The sequence below is a fragment of the Simochromis diagramma genome, unplaced genomic scaffold (genome assembly GCF_900408965.1).
Source record: "Simochromis diagramma unplaced genomic scaffold, fSimDia1.1 OVJJ01000514.1, whole genome shotgun sequence".
Classification (NCBI taxonomy): Eukaryota; Metazoa; Chordata; class Actinopteri; order Cichliformes; family Cichlidae; genus Simochromis; species Simochromis diagramma.
The window spans coordinates 1,907,189-1,930,845 of record NW_024387346.1 but is presented as its reverse complement, the minus strand read 5'-3'; the positions used below and the strand labels follow the sequence as shown (position 1 = coordinate 1,930,845).

At 40.7% G+C, this 23,657-nt stretch overlaps 4 protein-coding genes across 5 annotated transcripts; all 4 read right to left on the bottom strand.

The window, feature by feature from the left end:
* Positions 1-8,026: 8,026 nt before the first annotated feature.
* LOC120718283 (gamma-crystallin M3-like) lies at positions 8,027-8,760 on the bottom strand. The gene is made up of 3 exons (XM_040006755.1): positions 8,752-8,760; positions 8,388-8,630; positions 8,027-8,299 (listed from the first exon to the last, which is right to left on the bottom strand). The coding sequence occupies exons 1-3, from the start codon at positions 8,758-8,760 to the stop codon at positions 8,027-8,029; spliced, it is 525 nt and encodes a 174-aa protein (XP_039862689.1).
* A 4,224-nt stretch (positions 8,761-12,984) lies between these two features.
* LOC120718281 (gamma-crystallin M3-like) lies at positions 12,985-13,751 on the bottom strand. 2 transcript variants are annotated; one of them, XM_040006753.1, is made up of 3 exons: positions 13,743-13,751; positions 13,392-13,638; positions 12,985-13,293 (listed from the first exon to the last, which is right to left on the bottom strand). In XM_040006753.1, the coding sequence occupies exons 1-3, from the start codon at positions 13,749-13,751 to the stop codon at positions 13,025-13,027; spliced, it is 525 nt and encodes a 174-aa protein (XP_039862687.1). In that variant the 3' UTR covers positions 12,985-13,024. The 2 variants fall into 2 exon arrangements, with proteins under 2 accessions (XP_039862687.1, XP_039862685.1); XM_040006751.1 differs by having other exon boundaries at positions 12,985-13,300; positions 13,396-13,638.
* Positions 13,752-17,738: 3,987 nt separating this feature from the next.
* On the bottom strand, positions 17,739-18,486 carry LOC120718282 (gamma-crystallin M3-like). The gene is made up of 3 exons (XM_040006754.1): positions 18,478-18,486; positions 18,150-18,392; positions 17,739-18,054 (listed from the first exon to the last, which is right to left on the bottom strand). The coding sequence occupies exons 1-3, from the start codon at positions 18,484-18,486 to the stop codon at positions 17,779-17,781; spliced, it is 528 nt and encodes a 175-aa protein (XP_039862688.1). The 3' UTR covers positions 17,739-17,778.
* A 2,669-nt stretch (positions 18,487-21,155) lies between these two features.
* On the bottom strand, positions 21,156-22,880 carry LOC120718277 (gamma-crystallin M3-like). Its single transcript, XM_040006747.1, has 3 exons — positions 22,262-22,880; positions 21,928-22,176; positions 21,156-21,686 (listed from the first exon to the last, which is right to left on the bottom strand). The coding sequence occupies exons 1-3, from the start codon at positions 22,268-22,270 to the stop codon at positions 21,405-21,407; spliced, it is 540 nt and encodes a 179-aa protein (XP_039862681.1). The 5' UTR covers positions 22,271-22,880; the 3' UTR covers positions 21,156-21,404.
* Positions 22,881-23,657: the final 777 nt, after the last annotated feature.

The window sequence follows — 23,657 nt, the reverse complement described above, 5'->3', positions numbered from 1 at the left end:
CCGGAGGTTCCTGATAGAGTGTGGTGGCAGGAGGGCAGGCAGGTGAGGCACAGAGTGATTTCCAAAATGGTGGCTTGGTATCCTGAGTCTGAGAGTGGAGCGTGAGCCAGAGGTTTGAGACGAGGTGAATCCAGGAACTGTGCCACAAGAAAGTATGGTTAACAATAGTGATGTGACGTTCTGTATCGAGACTTCGAAGCTTGTGTCGAGTAATGGAGGGGGCGTTTCCGCGATGCGCGTATCGAGGCTTGCTTCATTTATGGGAGGAGCTGAAAATGATGACGTCCGAAGCCTCGCTGCCCGGCTGTACCACATGACTGGTTCATGAAGTGGTTCGAACTTTGCCGCGAGCTATGACAGAAATATAAACCCCTCAGACTTCATTCAAAATGTGGGTGTTTGATGGAGAGTTGCGGTTAGTGAGAGTTTGGAGACAGTTTGGAGGTTTAGGAGAGAAAGTCAGGAGAGAATGGAGCCAGCTAAGAAGAGGAGGATGTCCTCCCCTGTGTGGGAACATTTTGATTTTATTCCTCCCAACAAGGTATGTAAATTTCTACAGAAGATGTATTTTCATAATACTGATGGTGCAATACAATTTATGTTAAGCTGTCTTTACTTTTGTACAAGGTGAAGTGTTTGCTATGTGCCAGGGAGCTGGGATATAACAACACCTCATCCATGCTTAGGCACTACAGAGCTTTGCATGAGAATAAGGGGAAAACACATTTGTGGAGCAAGACCAGGTGAGCCATCAAATGTCATGATAATACAGCATGCTGTAATGTTACTAAATGATATAACAATATTATACAGCTGTAATAAGTTACGTGTGTGATATTTATATTTGTGCTTTGTCTTTATTGTCTTTCCTCAGGAGAACAATCTCAAATAGATGAAGACCTGGTTAGCATGGTGATTGAGGACTCCCAGCCATTTAGCATTGTGGAGGACAAAGGATTCAAAAGATTTGTTAAATCATTAAATCCTAGCTATGTTCTCCCCACTAAAAAGGTCATAAAAGCAGTGAAAATTTAGTTTTTACAGAATAAAATGTGAACAGGCAGGACTGAGGCTGTAGCTGTCCATACCTCAATGTTACAAAAGCACAACCACTGTCCACACCCCAACCACACCTCACCTTACAGTAAATGATCATTTCCATTTTAAGCATTTCCAAATGATCATTTTCCATACTGCCAGTATAAATATACATAGTATACTGCCATCACTACAATATAGATGTTTTACACACTCCTTTTGTTGTTGACATTTACAGGCTGTGTGCAAAAGGCCACACTCTTCAAATTCATGCCAACTAATATTTTTACGTCCAGTAGGTGTCCTACTAGAGCAAATGAAGCTTCAAGAAGCTTTGCGCTGGGGTGAACCAATTGGATGAAAAGCTTCAGTGCTTCATGAAGCTTCATCTGCCCATCACTAGTTAACAAGGTAAATCACAAAGAGAGCTTGAAACATGAGCGCCAGCTACAAACATGGGTTGATGACAAACCAGCGGTGCATGAACGTCAGCGTGAGGCTTAAATTACTCTGGCTTGATTGCCTGCAATCAGCTCCAGGTGTGAGGAACTGGAGGAGGAGGTGGCCCTGCCCAGGGGCGGATCCCAGGTAGGCTCAGGAGCCTGATGGAAAACTCCAGCCACATACCCCAGACCATGACATAAAAGACAACAACAGGGTGTAGGAACCACAAGGAAGACCACAAAATAAATTTATTTGTGTACTGTAAAGTCAACTTCACTTTTTGCATATAGTATGCAATGCAGTGGTGTGTGGTGACTAAAAGGCAAGCAGACAAAAATTGTCTGCTTGTTCTATAAGCCGTACGTTTGTAGTGACCCTCCTGTGAAGACCACGTATCTCTGAAAACAACAGTTGTTTGTGAGCTCAGAAATACAAGCCTACACATTTAAAATAAATAAATAAAACACAGTCTTGGTCAAGTTACTTGAAAAAAGTAATCAGTAACTAATTACTGATTACTTCCCCCCAAAAGTAATCCTGTTACTTTACTGATTACTTATTTTCAAAAGTGATTAGTTACTTAGTTACTTTTTAAAAACATGATTTACAACCTGAATAAAGCGATGGATCTTTCAGCCCAATTCTATTTCTTCTACATAATCCATCATATAAATGTAATCAAATGAAAAAGTCTCTTTTTGAAACTAGTTTGATTAGTTTTAATCTTTTAACTTTATGCATGAAGCAAACATTAAATTATATGCAACACTCTCTGACTGGAAGAAATTTGTTTAACATTTAAACCTATTTTCTGCATATACCAGTGTATAGAATAAAATAGTTTTTTGTGTTTACACTCACTCTCTCAAATAGATGCAAGTGAAACACAGCAGAAAATAAATCAAATCAAAGACTCAGCGGTCCTGTTGCTCTATTTTCACCTGTACAGCAGGAGTGGGGCAGGTGGAGGTTTGCCTTGGTGCAGGTGTGTGGTAGCGGTCAGTGGAAGGATCTGGCAGTTTCACATTCCCGTGGCAGCGTATCGGTGCTTGCTTGGAAGTTTAGGTGTTTTTTCGCTGTAAAAAGAAGTTTTCTTCCAATGCAGTGAGCAGCGGACGTTAATGTTTTTGTCACTTTTTACGGAATCAAACTCAAAGTAAGGTCAGTACTGCCCGCACTCGTTATATTATCCATTCTTGATCTGCACACAGCTGTTGCCACGAACATTGCACTCGCTTACATCATTGTCATGAGACACTGTCGCAAAAAAATCGCAGTAATGCAGCGTGAAAGTAACAGTAATCTAATTACCTTTTTTTGCAATAGTAATCCCTTACTTTACTCGTTACTTGAAAAACGTAATCAGATTACAGTAACGCGTTACTGCCCATCTCTGATAAAACAAAAGAAAAAAACATAGCTGAATTAAAAGGCTTGAGCAGTGTTTCACATGGTTAATGATTCCCAATTCCCAGTGTAGCAGGACGAGAATCAGCATGCACAGGAGCTGATGAAGAGCAAGATTTGCTTTTCTCTTTCATTTTCACAGCGCTCCTTTCATCGGGGGCGTCTCTGGACCCAGCTCGGCTCCCCTCTCCACCAGGTCCCAGAAGGCTACTAAACAGGGGAGACAAGACTAGACAAATACCATGAGGCGTGACGAAGAGACTCCCCTTCCGCTGCCCTCTGAACCAACTTCTCCATCCCTCCCCTGCAGCGCTGAGCCACCAACCACACCCCACCATTCACCCCCACTGCCTGTCTGAGGCAGGAGACATCCAACCATCTGTGCAGCGACGAGTGCTCAGATCTCTTTATTGGACAAAAACAACAGCTCCATAAATGGACGGTCCACCTCAACATGACAAGACTCAGCTGTACATCCACATCTAATGGATAAGGGGCTGCTAATGTTCACATTCTGGACAGAGAAGACAGACAGTTTGAAAGCGAGTGAAAGAGGCCCCGTATGTTCACTGTGAACAGCCATCTTTCAACAGAGAGGTGGCTTAAAACACCAACTGTCTGCCACCTACAATGACATTTTGAGATCCCTTCCCAGGCGCCTCAACCCCCGCTAACATCTTGCATCAGGTGAACTAATGCATCAGCCGCCTGTTTCAATTGTTCCTGCTTTTTCTCCATACTTTAACCTTTTCTTACTTTTTTGTTTTTCCTCATCTTTTATTATTATTTAGAGTGTTAGTTTGCTTATATAGTTTTCTCTCAAACATGTGGATTGTGAGAGTTTTTATTGCTCTTTTTGCAACTGAACTGTTACTTTATTTCAGGAATGGGACAATGGTGCAGCAGCAACACACCACACGCAGTATTTACTTCAGAGATCAGCTAATTGCTCAGATCCTGGTGGCTTGTGAGCCAGACCCACGGACATACCGGCTGAAATCTGGAGGAAAACACACCTTGGATGCAGAGGTGAAGGTCAGACAAATCATTTCTCACTCACTATTTATAACTCCACAGTTTTCCCTTCACCTCAGGTTAAGAGCCTTGGTGTCATCCTAGACAGTTCACTATCCTATAAATCTCACATCAGTAGTCTCACCCTTTCTGCCTATTTACATCTGCGCAACATTAACAGATTATGTTCTTCTCTTTCCACCCAGTTTGCATCCATTCTTGTTTATAGTCTCGTTACCTCCCACATTGACTATTGTACTTCTCTCTTGCATGGTCTCTCCCAGAAATCCCTCCATAAGCTTCAACTGGTTCAAAACTCTGCTGCCCGCATTATTACCAGAACCACCTCCTACCTTCACATCACCCCTGTTCTCCAGGAACGTCACCGGCTCTCTGTGTCACAATCCTGGGTCATTTGACCCAGCGTTTTGAGTTTTCTTGTGTTTTGTCATTTTTTCATTATGGTTTGAGTCCACCTTGTTAGTCAAAAGTGTATGCAGGCTGTTTAGTTTTGTTTACTGGATTTCTCCTCGTGTCTTTGCCCCCTGTGTTTCCTTCGGTGTGTTTGTGTTTTGTACTTAGGTATATTCTTGTGCCCTGTTTTCCCCTCCTTCTGTTTCACTCCGTCATGTTTATCTATGTTTCCCCGTCACGTATGCACTCTCTCTCCCTTGTGTTCCCTTGCTCCCTCTGGTCTGCCGCTCTTCCATTCCCGTTTCCTGTTTCATTGTGGATGTCTCATGTTTCTGCATTTGGTGTAGTTCCCCTGTGGTGTCTTGTTAATTTGTATCAGCTGCGTTCCCTCTGTGTTCTCATTTCCTCGTTATCCTTCTGTGTATTTATGTCAGCATCTCCCTCTGCCATGGCTGTGTATTTCCTTGTGTGTCTCTCCGTGTGTTTAGTTTATATTTTCCCAGTTTAGTTTTGTACCGTTTTCCCCTTGTGTCAGCAATAAAGCTGCCTTTTGAGTTCACTTTCTCAGCTCTGTGTAGTCTGCGATTGGGTCCTTTCCTGCCTCCACACAGCCGCATCATGACACCCTGATAATATACAAGCTTCTTCTGCTCACCTTCAAGGCCCTTCATAACCTTGCTCCTCCTTAACTTTCAAACCTGTTAAGCACGACCTCTTCTGCCTGCTCACTTCGACCTTTTCTTCTATCCAACTTGTTGTGTCTTCTTTCTGCCTCAGCCTCAGCTCTGAACTCTCTACCCCCAGATATAAGAAACACTGGTTCTCTCCCCCAGTTTAAATCTCAACTCAAAACCCATCTGTTCTGCATATTCACTGTAAACCTGTTGTTTGTTTATTTTATCTTGTCCTTTTTTGCTTTTATTGTTCTTCATTTTATCATTGTTGTATGTGTTTTATTCTATTGTTAAGTGTCCTTGGGTGTCTTGAAAGGAGCTTTTAATTAAAATGTATTATTATTATTATTATTATTATTATTATTAGTAGTAGTAGTATTGTTATTAAGAGGAGGAGGGAGACGGTGAGACGGACATTGAACTGTGTGCTGTTGGAATCAGGCCATATTATTTGCCCAGGGAATTTACCCATGTAAATTTACCCAGCCACACCAAACACTCCGTCTCTCTCCACATTGCACCACAGCCTCCTGTGAAATTCTTGACACCCCTCCCCCACCTATCACTCCAGCAACCAGCTTAGATTTGAGACTAATGAGAAGACTCCACTCAGGTTGAGTCCCTGTGTCCTCAAGGCATGTGCCCCCTACCTTTGTGGAGTCTTTCATAAACTTCTCATGACTCATGATGAGTCTTCGTCTTCAGAGGGTCCCTGCGCTGTGGAAGATGTCAGGCCTCGTTCCTGTATCAAAACACCATGTCCTGGTGGCCCCCAGTATCGCAGACCCGTGGCACAGACTTCCCATGTCCTTAGGATCCTAGAAAGACTCATCCTTGACCAACTCCAACGTCAGACCACATCTGGAACCCCTTCAATTTGCTTACCGCAGCCTCAGAGCTGAGGACGCCATAATCTACCTTCTCAATCATATCCAAACCCATCTGGACTAGCCCGTCAGCACTGTGAGGGTCATGTTTCTCAACTTGTCCAGTGCATTCAACTCCATCAGTCCGACTGTCCTGGGTGATAAGTGACAGCGATGTAGGTGGATTCTTCTCTTGTGTCCTTAATTGTTGATTACCTGGCAGAATGACTTCAATATGTGTGCCTTCAACATTGTGTGCCTTACAAGGTGATCAGCAACACAGGAGCTTCACATGGGACTGTCCTCTCCTCTTTCCTGTTCACCCTCTACACTACAGACTTCAGCCACTGCACAGATACCTGACATCTTCTTCTGCCAAGTTTCCTGATGATGCTGTGGTGTTTGGATGCATCACTAAGGGTGAGGAGACTGATCAAAGTCTGTGGTGGACTCCTGGTGTTAGCAGAATCATCTGCAGCTCAATGTGACAAAGACCAAAGCATTGATTGTGGGTTTCAGGAGGACCAGGAAATCTGTGACCCCTGTTTCTATCCAAGGGGTTGATGTGGTCATTGTGGAAGACTATAAATACCTCAGTCCACACAGAGATAATAAACTGGACTGGGTTAAAAACACCACTGCCTGGGCATCCCTGGGCAGCAGTGGGAACAGCTGCAGGGTACACTCTTCTGGGGGCCAACGACACACATCCACCATTCACTGGAAGACCTCAAGGAAAGCTTGGGGGAGCGGTGATGATGCTGGCGAAGAGCAAGACCAAGTGAGAAGATTCTCCAAGACTTTGGTCTGGGCCTTGGCCTGGTCCAGCTCTTGCAGGTGCACCTCTGCCTGCTCCAACTTTGCACAATTTGGCCAGCGCCTCTAGGGTCTGCGTTGGTCGCTGGTCCGTCATCGTAACACCCCCAGGGTTTCAGCATCGCTCGTGAAGTAAAGACCTCATACAAGCAGCGCTGCAGGTCAGTGAACATTTTATTTACACAGTGTTTTTTGAGCAACAGTGACACTGGGATGCTTTTCAGTTCCCTCTCTCAAGCTCAGCTGCTGGCCCATGCGCTCTATCTGCTCTCTGTTCCCTCCTCTGTCCTCCAGGTCTTGGCAGCTACTAATATAGGAGAAACATGATGGAAAATCTGAGTTACAGCTGCCCTTCAACCTCCACTAACACTGCCCCCTGAACCTGCTACTCCACTCTCCTGGGTTTGAACCACATATCAGAACCAGTGACTAGGTGCCAGTTTGAAGAGTTTTACATTCTGCTTTCTCCTTGTGAAAGTTGGCTACTATGAGTGACACAGGAGGCACCTACATGCTTTTGCCTGTAGAAACCCTCATTTCCGAAATAACAGCAGTAAGGCAGAAGTCTAACATAGTAGAAATCCTATCAAGAGTGAAGCTGCTTCATATGTGTACAGCAGAATTTATGGTTCAGGTGGAGTGAAAATTAGTGTTACAAAGAATGAATGGGGTCCTTTGCAGCTACTGTCTTGTCCCTTGCAGAAATCGATTTATCCATATTTTTGGAATTCTTTGATAATACTATGTACCGTAGATGATGAAATATTGAAAGTTTTGCTTTTAACATTCATTCCGAACGTATTCTACAATGTGTAGATGCAGTTTTAGCAGACATTTTTACTTTTGAGAAACTCTGTCTCTATAAGTTGCTCCATTTATGCCCATGGTCGTGTTACCGACCTGTTGCCAATTAACATTATTGGTTGCAAAAATGTTCCTCCAGTTATTTGTATTTTAGTATCACTTATTTGAATTGAATTTAAAAAGAGCCAAAGGTTTTCTGACAATTATTAATTTTCTCAATTTATTGTATTCTACAGTACTGTGAATATATTATGGCCTTCTCTTATATATAAATAACTGTTTTCTGTTTTTATCTGCATTTTGCACAGGACGCCAAGTTTTTCAGAAAGGTGGTTGTGATTTCTTTTATGCAACACCTAATTAAGTTATACCTGGTTGTCCATCCAGTTGTGTCAGTGCTGATGCCAAAGATGTAGTTATTCTGTACTAAAATCATCGGATGGCTTTAGTGACATGATACAAGAATGGTAAAATTAATAATAATCAATGTAACACACAAACTTTTAGTCAAAAGTTTTATTTATTTGTTCATTCTATATATATATTTTTTTACATGTCCATGATGCGCCTCATGCTCATGAACCTCATGCCTCCCATTCCCATGTCCCTGAAGCTCCTGTACTCTCCGGGCCTCAGGTACATCATCCTGCCTCTGTAGTGGGGCTGCTCGTACATCAGCCAGTGGCCATCCATCACGTTGCAGGACATGCAGTCGGACATGCGGTAGCGGTCCATGATGTTGTCGCAGTCGTCCATCAGCTCGTACATCTGACCACCGAAGTTCTCCCTCTCATAGATCCTCATCCTGAACTGGCCTCTGTGCTGTAGGGGAAACAGTTCACAACAAAGAATCAGAAAACCCTTCTAGAATATCTGGAGGAAAATGATATCCACAGCACAGCTTTCCTACCATGGGGATCATACGGCAAGACCTGATGCAGTCCCTCATGCCCATCATGCTCATGTAGTCAGCGTACTCGCCCCTCCTCATGAAATACTGGTTTCCCATGAAGTTGGGGCGGTCATAGACCATGAAGCAGCCGCTCTCCACCCTGCAGGAGTGACACCTGCTCAGGTAGTTGGACATGTCAGAGCAGTCGCTCATGCACTCATAGGAGCGACCCTGGAAGTTCCTGTCCTCGTAGAAGATGATCTGAAAAACAGGGATACATTGGTTTGGAGTTAGATTCAGCAGACACACGTCAACAACCACGCTCAAAATAATACAAAATTCAGCCAATGATGACAGCAGTTAATGAGGTGAATACGCATACCCTGCCCATGGTCCCAGTTAGTTGCTTCACAGTGTGTTACTACTTCGTGAAACTGTATGAGTGGTACACTGATGATGGTCCTGTTTTAACTGTTACTTTTATACCTGGCTGAACCCAAAGAATCTCTGGCTCCCATTGTGTAAAGCCCTGACTCATCAACATGGTATAGAGGCCTATAGAGTGCAGGACATTTGTTACATGTCCATGTGACTGGATCCCCTAGAAGACTTTAGAATGGATTTTTCCATAGGGAACTCAATACAATGAGCATTTTTTGGAGTTACAATACAGTGAAACAGACAATAGTCCCTTTTTTAGCCTTTCAAACCACACTGTATGGCCCTGTCATTTGTAAGTGGCTAATTTATAGAAATGAGTGTCCTTTCGTGAGACCATGATAGTCTCACGAAAGGATACATTTTCAGTACTAAACATTGATGTCATTAACGAAAGCCCTTTATCTGCCTTAACCTAAAGGATTTCTTTAACGTTTAAGCTGAGAACATGTTTTTCTATGGATTTGAGAAAGAAAAAGCTATTTATTTCAGTCTACGCTTTACCCTTTTAGTGTTTCATAATATATGGTGGTTAATAGATTGTTACAAATTGTGTCTCTACTACTTATAGCTATTAAAAAACACAGAGAGAAATCAAAATCAAAACTATAAACCAAAACTTCAAAGCAAACTGCCTCATAGGAGTTTATGGTTTGAATAAGGCAGGTGTAAATATAACAAATCAATTACATTTTATTTCAAAGTAGCATCAATGCATTATAAGGTCCTGTGTATTGGAATTAAATATTTAGATTTTCATCGGAATCTTCAACGGATTTGTGTTAAGTTTCTGTGTTAACAGAAAACTAAAAATCAATCACGTATATTTGCCAAAGGGCCAGACTCGGCTCACTTGTCATTATGTATCTAATAATAGTGAATTTGTTAGTGTTACATGACATCATTCTGTCATTCAAGCAACACTAGACGAGGGGACTAATTCATCATGAGAGTAGTATTGTACAAGTTTAGTTCTTTAAAAAAAGTTGCTATTGATACCTGATACCTGCATAAAACAATTTGATTCATTAAGATAAGATAAAAAATACTATTTTTAAATCCCAACTCAAAGTTGGAAAAGATATTGAGTAAGTTTGGAAACTGTTTACAGCATCCGAAACAAAGTTAATTTAGCTCAAAAACAAATAAATACATATAATATCACTAAAAATGCACCCGCAGGTCTGATTACAGCCACATCTTTTGAGTTAAGAAATCACTTAAATAGAACCTGTGTCTCAAACTGAAGTAGGCTAATAGATCTCACAAAGGAACACATGCCACAATCTAAAGAATCAGACAAAGTCAGTCACACCTGTCAGTGTGGAAAGAGTTACAAAGCCACTCAGGACCTTCTTACAGCTTTTACATTTACTTGGATTATCTTTGTTTAATATTAAAATTAGTTTCATCATCTGAAACATTTCAATATGACAAATATGTAAAAAAAAAAAAAAAAAAAAGTAGAAATCAGGAGGGTGCAACTTTTTCACTGCACTGTAGTTGAGACTGAGGCTACGTCCACACGTACACGGGTACTTTTGAAAACGCAGATTTTTCTGTGCGTTTGCGTCTTTCGTCCACACATAAACTGCATTTTCGATCACTGAAAATGGAGATTTTTTAAAAACTCCTGCCAGGGTGGAGATTTTCGAAAACTCAGTTTTTGCGTTTACGTGTGGACGAGGAAAACAGAGATTTACTCACACGATGTCAAAGGTGTGTGCCGTTTTTGACGTGAAATACATTTCTACAATGGCAGATGTAGACAAAATACTGTTGCTGTTAATCTGTCTATCTGCAGTTTATACACGCTTACATATACACACATGCAGTTACTGTCCCACCATTTAGAAAGACAGAGGCATCAGAGGCATTCTCCATTCAACACAGACGCTCTCACAACCTACATCCTGACTCTGATGTCGGTTTGGAATAAATTTCATTTTTTTAAAATTAAAATTTATGCATGCTGTATGCATTTTGTTCATTCCTAAATTGTGAGTCTACACCAGCCAAAATACTGTTTTGGTTGAAATGAAGGCACTTGAAAAGTAACACAAAATTAGCTACCTTTCCCGAAAAACACAAAAACTTTCCAGAAGTACTGCAGGTTTGCATAAAACCCTGTTTACTCTTTCCCTCCCAGGCTTCTAGACTTCTGCTTGGCCAACATTTCCGACACAGCTAGGATTTGGCATGTTCTTGACAACGTTTGACAGCGTTTTTGGCGTTTACATGTGAACGGAGATATTTTTCAAAACTGCACGTGTGGACGGAATAATATATATATATAAAAAAAACGAAAATGGAAAATTTCTGTCTGTTTTCAAAAATACCTGTGTATGTGTGGACGTAGCATGAAGTAAATGCAGTACATTATATAGTAAATGAGAGCAGCCAGTGCATTTATTTGAAGTCTAAAATCACACATGGATATAGTAAACCCATAAGATTGTGCTGTCTATAGTTCTGTATAAGAAGAAATACATAAAAAAATAATGATTTCCAATTTTAAAGTTGCCATGTAAATATGTCAATAGTATTTTTCACATTGGGGGTTATTTCAGAAACTCAAGTTTTGATTTGTTTAACAGTTTAGTTTGACAGGGTAACTGCCCAATTCCTACTGGCAGTGGTTACAAATGAATGTTTTAAAGTACTTGTCAGCAAGTGAGATGGCAACAAGAAAGGCCATTACATTGTAAAAGTACATTTTTAATTCAATGCATTTCTATTTATATAGCGCCAAATCACAGCAACAGTTGCCTCAAGGTGCTCTATGCTGTAACATAAGACCATACAATAATACAAAGAAAACCGAGAAAACCTCAACAATCATGTAACCCTCGGTGAGCTAGCACTTTGGTCAAAGTGGAAAGGAAAAACACCATTTAAACAGGAGGAAAACTCCAGCAGAACCAGGCTCAGAGAGGGACGGCCATCTGTCGCGACGTTTGGGGTGAGGGAGGAAGGCTGGATAGAGACACACTGTGAAGTATGTGTAGCTATAATTAACATTAAATATGAATTCTAAAACTGAATATGTTGCACCCCCTCACCGCTCATCATGAAAAACTGTTTACCCCACAGCATCCCCCACTTGAAACTGCTGTTTTTCATTTATCAGTAGCAACTGACGCTATGACCATACCTGTGATTGGTGCTAGAGGACATTTTGAATCAACACTTTGTGGTGACAATCAGTTTCTGCCAGCTACTAAGAAGCTCCACAGCTCCACGACACTGTTCTGATTTTTGGCTGAAGCGTGTCCTCAGGGGGAAATAAGCAAGCTGGTAATGTGATATAGGAGATGCCACCAATGCCAACTTCCTATGCAGTAAGGTGAAGTAATGCAGTGATATGTAAAGTGAACCATATAACCAACAGGATCAATGTAAATGCTAAGGGGTGTTCAATGTTGGTAAAACAAAAATGAGCAACCATCAGCTTCTAAAGACTTTGCCTAATTCAAAAATCCAAACTGTCAACACAAAAATAAAATATTCCATGCTCTACAACCTTGAAAGTAGATAACTAATTGAGAATCTTATTTGGGACATCTTGCACAGTGTTTGTCTTGATGATTTTTTTCACAATAACATAAATTCTACCACCTGCGATGACATGACAATATTGGAACTGTTAGTGGACAAAATCACTTTTTCATACTTTTTGAACATAGTTATGTACCCCTGGAGTATCTAGAGATATACCAAAAGAGCATCCCTTTTTTACTTGTATTGCTTTCTCCATTGTTCAGAAAGCACATCTCTGATTAAGTTGTCCAGATTTTCAGCCAGCTCTGATGCGAAAGACCATTACTGAGATCTGCTGTGTGTAGTGTGTGCTAACCTAATCCTAGCTCCATTTATGTTACCTGTATACATCTGATTTTTGCATCGCTCTTATTTCTGCCACACAAAATGTATTTCATTAAAACCAAAAGATATTCTTATTTACTTGATGTACTTTATTTTCTATTTTTATGCAGTACCCAAATGCATAATAAACTATTGTGTATGTGGTGTTATATGTTGGTAAAGCAAAAGTATTCTTATGAATTTGTTTCTGAGGATGTGATGCTGTAATGTAATGGATTACTTCTTAATGGCTGTGATACTAAAATGTTACTTCTCTGAGTTAGTAATGAAATTAAATGTCAAGATACAAGAATTTAGAAATTTATATCATTTATTGAAGTCAAAATGTAAAATTAGCACATGTCCATGATGCGCCTCATGCTCATGAACCTCATCCCGCTCATTCCCATCTCCCTGAAGCTCCTGTACTCTCCGGGCCTCAGGTACATCATCCTGCCTCTGTAGTGGGCTTGCTCGTACATCAGCCAGTGGCCATCCATCACGTGGCACGACTGGCAGTCGGACATGCGGTAGCGGTCCATGATGCTGTCGCAGTCGTCCATCAGCTCGTACATCTGACCACCGAAGTTCTCCCTCTCATAGATCTTCATCCTGAACTGGCCTCTGTACTGTTTTGTAGACACAAGACAAAATAAAATTAAACATGAAACTTATGTTAATTCCAAAAAGGTCTTATATGGAAGTACCACCACTTTACACCTACCATGGGGATCATACGGCAAGACCTGATACCACCGCTCATGCCCATCATGCTCATGTAGTCAGCGTACTCGCCCCTCCTCATGAAATACTGGTTTCCCATGAAGTTGGGGCGGTCATAGACCATGAAGCAGCCGCTCTCCACCCTGCAGGAGTGACACCTGCTCAGGTAGGAGGACATGTCGGGACAGTCGCTCATGCACTCATAGGAGCGACCCTGGAAGTTCCTGTCCTCGTAGAAGATGATCTGAAAAAAGTACAATGGGTTTAAAGGACATTTTTACAATCATGCTCTCCAAGATAACTTAAGTATAGGCTAATTAATGTTGATTTAACAATTTAGTTTCCTACTTTGCCCATGTTGACTGCGGTGATTCAGGTCTCTTAGAGAACTGTTTTTGAACTGATGCACTGGCTGTCTGAACAAGTTGTATTTATACCTGGCCAGAGACAAAGACAGTTTGCCTGTCCATTGTTCAAAGCCCTGACACAGCAAGCTGTTATAGAAGCCTATACAGTTTTTAGTTGCTTACCCATATACCAACAAGGTCATAACCTCTTAACAGAATTTTCCTTTTACAAGAGCAGAGGTTGTTTTTTTTTTTTTTTTTATAAAAATAGCTTAGAACGTTATTTATATAGATGTGAATGACTTTTGAAAAGTATAGATTTTCTGCAAGCTGTATAGTACAATAGTGAGTTTATACGAACAAGCCAGATAGCAGTTATCAAGCCAGATAAGTAGATAGTAGTTTGTGGATTTGTTTTCATCAGGTATGTAAAAGTGAGCCCCTCAAGGCTAATAATACGAACTTTTGCCAAACTCCTGAGTATGAGTTAAAGAGGGAAAAAGAAATGGTATACTTGGTGATTTGTTATAACTGAGTTTGAATTTGTGATTTTCAATGCTATGGCAGGTATTTGTATATTTAATTTGTTTTCAAGTGATGGTATTTACAAAAAAAGAAAGTTGTTTGTTTGTTATTTCTGTCACGGACCCGGCTCTGGGGACTCGGGGTCCGTGGGCAGTGGGGACTATGACTGTTGTTGTTATTGTTATTATTATCCATCCATTCGCTTCCGCTTATCCTTTTCAGGGTCGCGGGGGGCGCTGGAGCCAATCCCAGCTGTCATAGGGCGAGAGGCGGGGTACACCCTGGACAGGTCACCAGTCTGTCGCAGGGCTAACACACAAGGACAGACAACCATTCACACTCACATTCACACCTAGTGGCAATTTAGATTATCCAGTTAACCTATCCCCACAAGCTGCATGTCTTTGGACGGTGGGAGGAAGCCGGAGTACCCGGAGGGAACCCACGCAAACACGGGGAGAACATGCAAACTCCACACAGAAAGACCCCAGCCTGATGGTGGAATTGAACTCAGGACCTTCTTGCTGTGCGGCAACAGTGCTAACCACCGTGCCACCGTGCTGCCTGTTGTTATTATTATTATTATTATTATTATTATGATAATAATAATGTTATTATTATTATTATTATTATTATTATTATTATTATGATAATAATAATGTTATTATTATTATTATTATTATTATCATTATTATTATTATTATTATTTGGTGTGTTGTCTGCACTGCCCCTGTGCACATCTGTATGTAGGCAGGTGTGTGTGTGTGTGTGTGTGTGTGTGTTGCCTTTCTTCTGTGGCCAAGTTACAGGCACCTTCAGCCCTGGGGGTGTGGCCTAACTTGAGGGCTGGCCACACCTGAAGTCCTTGCCGCACACCTGCTCCTCATCTGGGCTTGTCGGGGGAGCTATTTAGATGAGCGATGGAGCTTCCACCGACGCTGGATTATTACGTTTGACTACACGTCAGTCTTCAAGCACAGTCAAGTGTGAGTGTATCCCTGCTGGGATAAGTGTGTAACGGCTGCCTCTATTGTTTTCCCCTCAGGAAGAGTGTGGGACGAGAAAGAGCAGTGAGCACGGGGAGTGCAGGGACACTGGGGCAGAGGGGGACTTTTGGGAAGAAGACACTACACGGGAGTCTGGGAAACTGGGGATTTATTGTTGTTTACTTCACCACCTTGTAAATAAACACTGTTGCACTGAAGAGTCCGGCGTTTGGGTCCTATTTCCCCATCTCCCCACGGTCTGCCAGCCAGACCGTGACAATTTCATGAACAGAATAAATGATTTCAGCAGATTCATATTGTGCAGATGAATGTATATGTTCTTTAGTCTTCATCTTTTGACATTTTCCATTGCTATGAAGTTTTAAAAATAGGAATTGGGCCGTGAGATCATTAGGTATTTAGTCTTTTTTTTTTTTTTTACTTTCATTGTCTTTCTTTTGAATAACTTTGATAATAATTTCTGATTATAAACTATTTTCATAAAAAAGATCAAACACCTTGAAAAAACACACCACTTTAGAAAAGGAAATAACTGTATTCATTGCACTTCTACAAGCTTTACTTCCTCTTTTCACACAGACATGTTCCCTCTGTTGAAGTAGTTTTAAAGTGCTTGCAGTATATTTCTAAAAGGCAGTTGTGGAGGAAAGGTTTATTCCTGCTCATTAAGGAGTTCTTTGATTGGACTGTCATCTGGGGAGTTTGGATGTCAAAACAAAGCCTTGGAATCTCTGTTGTGTGTCACGAGTCACTTCAGAGCTAAGTTCAGGCAGGTGCTCAGTGTCAAAGTAAGATCCACAGGAATGCAATGCTCTAAACTTTTCTGGAAAAGCAAAGGATTGTAACAGAATGATTAATACTCATTAATCACCTCGCCTCATTAGTGGTTTTAATATTGTGGCTGAGAACCTTTTCTCTCCAAGTTTTTTAAAACTGAGTTGAACAAAGTTACTGTGGCATCTTCTACTCTTCCCAGTAGCCTGTAGAGAGACCGGGTCAACCACCTGCTGTTTTTCTCAAGATCGCCTACCTCACCAGTTTTCAAATATTTTTATCAAAACTGATTTAAGTGCAAATGATCTGAAATCATTTAGGATTTTAGGGGAACTGGATTTAGAGGCAGCACAGTGGTTCCGTGGTTAGCATCACTGACTCACAGTAAGAAGGTCCTGGGTTTGAATCCTTAGATGGCTGGGGTTTACATGTTCTTACTATACTGAGACAGACAGCCACATGTTCTTACATCTGCATCCATGGCCAACTGAGAATCACCATTAACCTAATGCATATGGACTGTAAGAGGAAACTGGAGTATCTAGAAGAAACACATGCAGGGACACTAAGAAAAAAAGATAAACTCCACCTGGAATTCCACAACCATCAAATATGGTCAGCTGGTAAAATTTATTTGAAACCTACTCTTCCAGTTTCTCCATATGAGCCACTGACTTTTCATTGGTGCCTTGCTTTTATCGGTCAGTTCTCAAACGTCATCTCTGTTGTGGTCATGTTACTTATTCAGGCATTCTAATTGGCTCTCGAGCAGTCTGTCAAAACCAATCAGGGTAAAGATTTGGTGAAATATATTCACCTGAATACTCAGATAGTTGAAGAAAAACACTACACAATTATGTTCCTTATATCTTTGTACTGTCATTGCCTTTCAGATTAATTTCTCCTTTTGCAAATCAGAAGATCACTACTGCTGACATTGTGCTTTTCAGCTGGCAGAATGGAACTACATAAATAAACTATATCACTTTGATGCTCCAAAACAATGACTACTACTAATAAATACTGATAATTTGTTGACCCTGAACCCAAAATGAAGCAAATCTCTTCATATTATCGTGGTTATTTTCTCTAGTTTTGTTAAATTCAGTACGTTCATGATATTTGCATCGACTACTGCAAATACATAAATCAAAACATAGTTACAAATTATATACTTTATTTTCTATTTTTATGCAGTACCCATATGCATAATAAACCATTGTGTATGTGGTGTTATATGTTGGCAAAGCAAAAATTTGCTTACAAATTTGTTTCTTAGGATGTGATGCTGTAATGTAATGGATTACTTCTTAATGGCTGTGATACTGAAATGTTACTTCTCTAAGTTACCCAAAAATGCCAACCAGACACTTATAAAGAACATTCACATCAGTTTGTTTCACAGAACCAAATCAGAATTTACTCTTGGAAACGACACTGTTGAAAGGCATTAATAAAAATACCATAACCTAGGCTGGATGCATATCCATATATCGCTGTCTACCACAGCTGACTTCTACAAATCAAATAGAAACAGGTGGTAATTCAGTCTTTTGGAGATGCCATTCAAAAGAAGAATGAAAACATGTTTTTTACTCGGTGGTTTCCACTGATACTCAATGCATTTGAATTCAGTATGAATGATCTTAAAAAGGTTCACAGTAATGAAATTAAATGTCATGACACAAGAATTTAGAAATTTATATCATTTATTGAAGTCAAAATGTAAAATTAGCACATGTCCATGATGCGCCTCATGCTCATGAACCTCATCCCGCTCATTCCCATCTCCCTGAAGCTCCTGTACTCTCCGGGCCTCAGGTACATCATCCTGCCTCTGTAGTGGGGCTGCTCGTACATCAGCCAGTGGCCATCCATCACGTTGCAGGACATGCAGTCGGACATGCGGTAGCGGTCCATGATGCTGTCGCAGTCGTCCATCAGCTCGTACATCTGACCACCGAAGTTCTCCCTCTCATAGATCCTCATCCTGAACTGGCCTCTGTACTGTTTTATAGACACAAGACAAAATAAAATTAAGCATGAAACTTATGTTAATTCCAAAAAGGTCTTATATGGAAGTACCACCACTTTACACCTACCATGGGGATCGTACGGCAAGACCTGATACCACCACTCATGCCCATCATGCTCATGTAGTCAGCGTACTCGCCCCTCCTCATGAAATACTGGTTTCCCATGTAGTTGGGGCGGTCATAGACCATGAAGCAGCCGTTCTCCACCCTGCAGGAGTGACACCTGCTCAGGTAGGAGGACATGTCAGAGCAGTCGCTCATGCACTCATAGGAGCGACCCTGGAAGTTCCTGTCCTCGTAGAAGATGATCTGAAAGAACAACAAAGCTTGTTAGAATAGGAATCCACAGATTTTTTTTTTTAATGAATAAAAATCTTTCCCATGCTTTACATACTCTGCCCATGGTCACGGTTTTCTGGTGGTTCCTCAGGACTGAGCTGTGGCTTCTGTGTATTCCTGTCAGTGGTAGCTGTTACTTTTATACCTGCAGCGTGGGAACATAGGATGTGTGGCGTCTATTGTGCAAACCCCTGACCCAGCAACACGGCATAGAAGCCTACTGAGCAGTCAGGGAACTAAAGGGTTATTTTGTGACGCCACACTAGTGGAAATGCATGTAGTGTATACATGTGGTATTGTTGTTACACATAAAGAAAATAAATAGAAGCTTCCAACTGTAGTATGACAACCATTTCTGTCTTCAGTGTAAAGGATATTTCATTTACTAACAGATGTTTTTGAAGTCATTATATGTTTATGTAAAAATATAAAACACTATAAATATAAATATGAACACTGTAGAGATCATTTCCTTTTTTGTGGTATGAAAACACACAAAAACTGATTTATTGTCCAGTTAAGTAGAGCATTAGATGCGGATCAGAAAACAGAAAAAAATAAGTTGTCAGGGAGATATGGTGGAGAGCCTGTGCAATATGTAAAGGTAGAAAGTTTTAGTTTTTTCTTCTCTTTTGTTTTTAGAAATTTGTTCAGCTACAAGTGAGCAACATGATAAGATTTAAAAACATGAATAACTGAAACATTTCATGTAATCAATTTCCTCTGAACTAATAATTTAAATAAACTGAGCATTTTTTGGCTGCTTGTGAGGAGTGCAAGTTGTGGGAATACTAATATGTGAACAAGTTGAAATGATGAAGTTAGCAAACAGCATCCAGCACTAAGTCTGTCAGGATACCATTTAATAAGATTCACTGCAGAGTTGCTGTTTATTTGGTTCAAATGAACAGACAACATGAGATCAGGTTGGTATAGACATTTATCACAGTGGGCAATTTGACCAGTTTTAATAGGAAATGCATCACCAAATTATTTATATCTGCAATGGTTGTGCTCCATAAAAAGATAACTTCACTTATGTCTTCAGACTTTCTACTTGTTATGGATTGTATACGGATCAGAAAACAGAAAAAAATAAGTTGTCAGGGAGATATGGTGGAGAGCCTGTGCAATATGGATATTATGGACTATAATGGGATTGTTTAATCCCATTATAGTGGGATTAAACAATCCCACTATAATGTTTTTGTTACATTTCCACCAGAAAAACATTGCCATATTCAGTCAGCATTACCTCGAGAATGTAAAGGCCAAAATGAGCAACCTTCAGCTTATAAAGACTTTGCCTGCTTCAAAAATCCAAACTGTCAACACAAAAATTAAATATTCCATGCTCTACAACAGGGGTCTCAAACTCGCGGCCCAGGGGCCACTTGCGGCCTACATCACCCCTACGTGAAGAAATATAATGCAATTTGACCCTTGAAGTTAATTTTTTTGTTGGGGAGGATTTGTTTGTTGTTGAGTCCAATGTTAAAATAAGTTCTTTAAAAAACACAAAGTGATTTAATATGAAGGCAATACGAGCAGAGAGCACAAACATGTTGAGGGATTGACTTTGTTAGTTATTTGTAAAGAAAGGTTTTCACTTATGTCTGCACTGTCATTTTGTTAAATACGAACAGTTATAGTTATTATATCCATTTGGTAGTTCATGAAAGGCTTCAATTAGTTAAGAGTGAGAAAAAACATTTACATTTTCGTAAATATTTGTTTGTTTGTTTTATTGTACAACCTTAACACTAAAGCGGCCCTCACATGAGATGACAGTGCCACAGCTCATTGAAGTTTGGGACCCATGCTCTACAAAAATCCAAAGTAAATATCTAATTGAGAATCTTGTTTGGGACATCTTGCACAGTGTTTTTCTTGATGATTTTTTTCACAGTTGTTACCATTGCCAATAACATAATTCTACCTCCTGCGATGACATGACAATATTGGAACTGTTAGTGGACAAATTCACTTTTTTAACACAGTTAAATTACCCCTGGAGTACCTAGAGATGTGCCAGATGAGCATCTCTTTTTATTTGTATTGCTTTCTCCAGTGTTCAGAAAGCACGTCTCTGATTAAGTCGTCCAGACTTTCAGCCAGCTCTGATGCGAAAGACCATTACTGAGTAGCCCTTTTAAATTCTTGTCAAACAGCTGTGTTCCAACATTGTCATGACCTTGCTAGCTTACGTAAAAGTAAAGTGTTCTCTTGTGGCTCTAAATCTTCCTTCCTTCAGGATCCAGAACAAACAAGATGCAGAAGCTTTCTTTTAGTTTATATGCAGTGTCCTCACCACAGCTGTAAAATCTCCATCTTTAGGACACGCAGGGCAAGTAGAGCTATCATTACCCTTCACTTTCATTATTGATGGCCATTATGAGAATTGTAACAAGTAGAAAGTCTGAAGACATAATGACATATCAAGACCAATAGGCTGGGATTGAGTATAAGTTACTGGGTGTGCTGTGTGTAGTGTGTGCTAACCTAAACCTAACTCCATTTATGTTACCTGTATACATCTGATTTATGCATCGCTGTTATTTCTGCCACACAAAATGTATTTCAATAAAACCAAAAGATGTTCTTATGTACACACTTTCTGTTTCTGTTTTCACAGAGCAGAACAGGAAATTAAAACTGACTGAAAAGCAGCCCTATGCTAACCAGGAGTGCACCATGCATTAACATAAATAAAAGACAACTGTTGTTCTGTAATGTCGGCTTTATTTACATTTAAGTAATTTATTTTTCAGTGGCATGTGCTTCATATGACACAACACATTTCATAAGTAGAAGAATTAAGTGACACCGTGGATAAACTATCAACAGTAAGAGCAGCCAGTTGCTGATAATTCATGCACTTTTCTCTCAGGTTTGTGAGTTTGCCAGGGAAGTCGACCCAAATGATGAACTGAAACAGATATGAACTGTTTATTAACAGTTTATTTATTTTGTCTGTCTTGCCTAACAGGATTCCATGATACGTCTGATGGATCCAATCCTCATGTCCGTGGGACCCATCCCCATCTCCCTGAAGCTCCTGTACTCTCCAGGCCTCAGGTACATCATCCTGCCTCTATAATGAGGCTGCTCATACATCAGCCAGTGGCCATCCATCACGTTGGCAGACTGGCAGTCAGACATGCGGTAGCGGTCCATGATGTTCTCGCAGTCGTCCATCAGCTCGTGCACCTGACCACCGAAGTTATCCCTCTCATAGATCTTCATCCTGAAAGGCCCTCTGTGCTGTGAAAGGACAGATCATTACTTTATCAGCAATATTAGAGTTGTTTTGTTTAACACATATAACTGCAGAAAATAGAAGTAGATAGAAGTAAAGCACAAAATGATTAAGAAGCTTACAAGTTTGTGCACAGCACATGCAAGCAAAAAATATTCTCAGTGCCTGATAGATGCTTTTATTTTGAAACATGTGGGGTACCCCATAGTTTCTGTATATTTCTATATATTTTCAGGTCTTACATACCATGGGTATCATGCGGCAGGAACGGATGCAGTCGCTCATGCTCATTCCCATCAGCCGCTGGTTGTCAGGGTACTCTCCCCTTCTCACCAGCATCTGGTGACCCATGTAGTTGGAACGTTCGTACACCATGAAGCAGCCGCTCTCCACCCTACAGGAGTTGCAGCGGCTCAGGTAGGAGGTGAGCTCAGCACAGTCACTGCTGGTCTCATAGGAGCGACCCTGAAAATTCCTGTCCTCATAGAAGATGATCTGAAAATAAAACAGTTTAATGTATGATTTAATCAAGTGTTTATTGGTCTCAATTACAGTAACAGTTTGTAAATTTCTCTCTTACTCTGCCCATTTTGGTCGTCAATTCTGTCCCTGATTCCACTTGTACTTGGCCCAGCCAAGCTCTCTGTCACTTTTATACCCATCATGATGGCTAAATGATCTATGGAGCCATTGTTTTGAATATCTTACTCAGCAGGATACCATACAGGGCTATAATGTTTGTTAAATCGCTCTGTAAATGGTTATTATTCCAGACTGTATGCATCTGGTGCAGTGCCAACCTCTGTGGCTCTCATATGGGGTACAGGTGGGTGACAGTGAGCAGATGTATCAGCTGGGACTCTTTGTACTGTCAGTGATTGCTGTGTGTTGAAAAGCACTCTGTTACATCCTCGTGTTCAGTCTATTATGTGAATGCATATCAGAGCTGAGCAACTGATCAAATGTACAAATGCTTCAACTTTAGATTTAAACACAGTTACATTTGTGAAGAAAAGACTGTAGTTTTTACATCACAGCATTTACATCTCGGCAAACACATTTACTAGTTACCAATACTGACTGGTGATCACGGTCTACCACTGCATCATGTACATCAGCGGTCCCCAAACCCCAGGCCAAGTCCGTGAGTCGTTTGGTACCGGGCTGCGAGAGTTGAGGCTTGGGTGTGAAATTTATGGTTTTCAGGGTTTTTAATCAGTTTTTATCATTGTTTTTTTTTTTTTATCATTTTTATCCCTGGGTCTTTTCCCGTGTGTTATGAATAAATCTTCTTTTTTTTGGTACCAGTACTGCTTTTATTTTGTTGTATTTATCTGCGACACCTTAAAGGCCTGTCTGTGAAAATATTGTCAGACATAAACCGGTCCGTAGCAAAAAAAAGGTTGGGGACCTCTGATGTACATCATCCTCAGCATTGTATGTATCTATATCTATATATATCTATTAGGGGTGCAACGATACTCGTATCGATATTGAACCGTTCGATACAGTGCTTTCGGTTCGGTACACATATGTATTGAACAATACAAAACTTTTAATTTATTTTATCAACTTTCCTTCTGACGATGCTGTCTGTGTTTAGCGCTCAGTGGATCTGCGCTCGACAGTGCAGCCTAGGCGGAGTAGTCGAACGCAGATTCACTGAGCGCAGGGCAAGCTAGCCAGACAGAAGTTAAGCCCTCCTTGCAACATGGCAAATTGAACCTCCCCCACCCTCATTCAGATCTGGCGTTTGGAATTATTTTGGTTTTCATGTGACGTATGACCCTGAAGGTAAGCGCGTCATGGACAAAAGTAAAACAGTATGTTGGATGTGCCACGCAATGCTCAATTACATGGGTGGGAACTAGTGTGTTAGCGCAGTTAGCTTGTTAACGTGTTGACGCCGTCCAGCCCCACGCACGGGGCGATCCGCGGTAGCTCGTTAACGGAGATTTGCCGTGTTGTGGCGTTAA

Excerpts from the sequence above, each read along its gene's own strand:
- LOC120718283 (XM_040006755.1), bottom strand. Across the intron at positions 8,300-8,387 it reads CTTGCCGTATGATCCCCATG|CACAGAGGCCAGTTCAGGAT; the intron begins GTAGGAAAGCTG and ends TTTCCCCTACAG.
- LOC120718281 (XM_040006751.1), bottom strand. Across the intron at positions 13,301-13,395 it reads CTTGCCGTATGATCCCCATG|TACAGAGGCCAGTTCAGGAT; the intron begins GTAGGTGTAAAG and ends TCTACAAAACAG.
- LOC120718282 (XM_040006754.1), bottom strand. Across the intron at positions 18,055-18,149 it reads CTTGCCGTACGATCCCCATG|TACAGAGGCCAGTTCAGGAT; the intron begins GTAGGTGTAAAG and ends TCTATAAAACAG.
- LOC120718277 (XM_040006747.1), bottom strand. Across the intron at positions 21,687-21,927 it reads CCTGCCGCATGATACCCATG|CACAGAGGGCCTTTCAGGAT; the intron begins GTATGTAAGACC and ends GTCCTTTCACAG.